This window comes from Octopus bimaculoides, chromosome 26 (genome assembly GCF_001194135.2).
Source record: "Octopus bimaculoides isolate UCB-OBI-ISO-001 chromosome 26, ASM119413v2, whole genome shotgun sequence".
NCBI lineage: Eukaryota > Metazoa > Mollusca > Cephalopoda > Octopoda > Octopodidae > Octopus > Octopus bimaculoides.
The window spans coordinates 5,497,499-5,499,236 of record NC_069006.1 but is presented as its reverse complement, the minus strand read 5'-3'; the positions used below and the strand labels follow the sequence as shown (position 1 = coordinate 5,499,236).

The 1,738-nt window shown below is 41.8% G+C and overlaps 1 protein-coding gene across 1 annotated transcript in view; it reads left to right on the top strand.

Moving 5' to 3' along the window:
* Positions 1-1,738, top strand: part of LOC106872992 (E3 ubiquitin-protein ligase MIB2) — a 225,841-nt gene that overhangs the window by 209,881 nt on the left and 14,222 nt on the right. Inside the window, exon 14 of the mRNA XM_052976892.1 lies at positions 1,324-1,337. Within this exon, the coding sequence (XP_052832852.1) occupies positions 1,324-1,337 (14 nt within the window). The remainder of the gene's footprint in view (positions 1-1,323; positions 1,338-1,738) is intronic.

Sequence of the window (1,738 nt, the reverse complement as noted above, 5' to 3'; positions counted from 1 at the left end):
AGTACTTATTCTATCGGTCTCTTTTGCCGAACCGCTAAGTTACGGGGACGTAAACACACCAGCATCGGTTGTCAAGCGATGGTGGGGGGACAAACACAGACACACAAACATATACATACACATACATATATATATACATATATACGACGGGCTTCTTTCAGTTTCCGTCTACCAAATCCACTCACAAGGCTTTGGTCGGCCCGAGGCTATAGTAGAAGACACTTGCCCAAGGTGCCACGCAGTGGGACTGAACCCGGAACCATGTGGTTGGTAAGCAAGCTACTTACCACACAGCCACTCCTGTGCCTATTTCATTTTTGTTGTTGTTGTTGTTGTTAACATTGTTCCTTAACCCCATCTTCTCACCACCAAGTGTGGCCTCATTCTGCAGACTTATGATCAAAGACATTCTAGCCATGCCCACCTCAAGGGACAAGTTAAGTGGATAGAGACAGAGAATGTTTTAGGGCCTCCATTGGCCATGGCCAACCAGGAATTAGAAAATTCCTCTTTGAAGTGCAGGTTTGTAGGAAGAATTTTGCAGATGATTAGCAGTCACCCATACATACCAGCCTTCTGCTCTCTACGCCACTGATGTTATCCAAGGGAATGGTAAAGGCTGATACAGCTTGGCACCTGTGATGTCACAACCATTTCTAAAGCTGAGTTAAAAAGAGCCATATGAAATAAAGTGTCTTGTTCAAGAACACAACACACAACCTGGTCCGGGAATTCAACTTACTACCTCATCATTGGAGCCATGCACCTTCTCATACATACATACATACATACATACACACACACACACATACACACACACATACACACACACATACACACACATACACACACACACATACACACACACATACACACACATACACACACACACACACACACACACACACATACATACATACAGGACAAGAAAACTCACTGAGGGTGTGGAACTCAATGACCATAGCTGGAACCATTTAAAAACAAAAGGCATCAATATTCAAACCTCCTGGACTACGGGTGGTACCAGTTAAAAAAAGACCTCAACGCTCACACCTCCTGGAGGTGTGAAAGTGAGCAATGTGCATGTATATGAAATGCTGAATTTCAAAACTATCAGATTATATTGCATAAAAACTTATGATTATTAGTATTATAACATAAAAATAATAAAAATTATTCCATACTTAAATATGGTCACTATTTAAAGAGGCTTACATTTTTGTATTTTGTATAATTTCCCAGAGTCCTGCTTCTACATAATTATTTGATTGTTATTAAGTCTCTATTTACAGATGCTTACATTTTTAATGTTTTCTGGTGAAGTTTTCACGGGTCGAGTTAGTACAGCATAATTACTTAGTTAAAACGACCGACACATGTTTCTGCTACATGTTGCTTACGTGAATAAAAGATAAAATATATAAACAGAGAAGGCTGTCATGTCATTCATCATCATCATCATCATCGCCGTTTAACGTCCGCTTTCCATGCTAGCATAGGTTGAACGATTTGACTGAGGACTGGTGAAACCAGATGGCTACACCAGGCTCCGATCTGATTTGGTAGAGTTTCTACAGCTGGATGCCCTTCCTAACACCAACCACTCCGAGAATGTAGTAGGTGCTTTTACTTGCCACCGGCACAAAGGCCAGTCAGGCGGTACTGACAACGGCCACGCTCAAAATGGTGTATTTTATGTGCTACCCGCACAAGAGCCAATCCAGCGGCCCTGGCAACG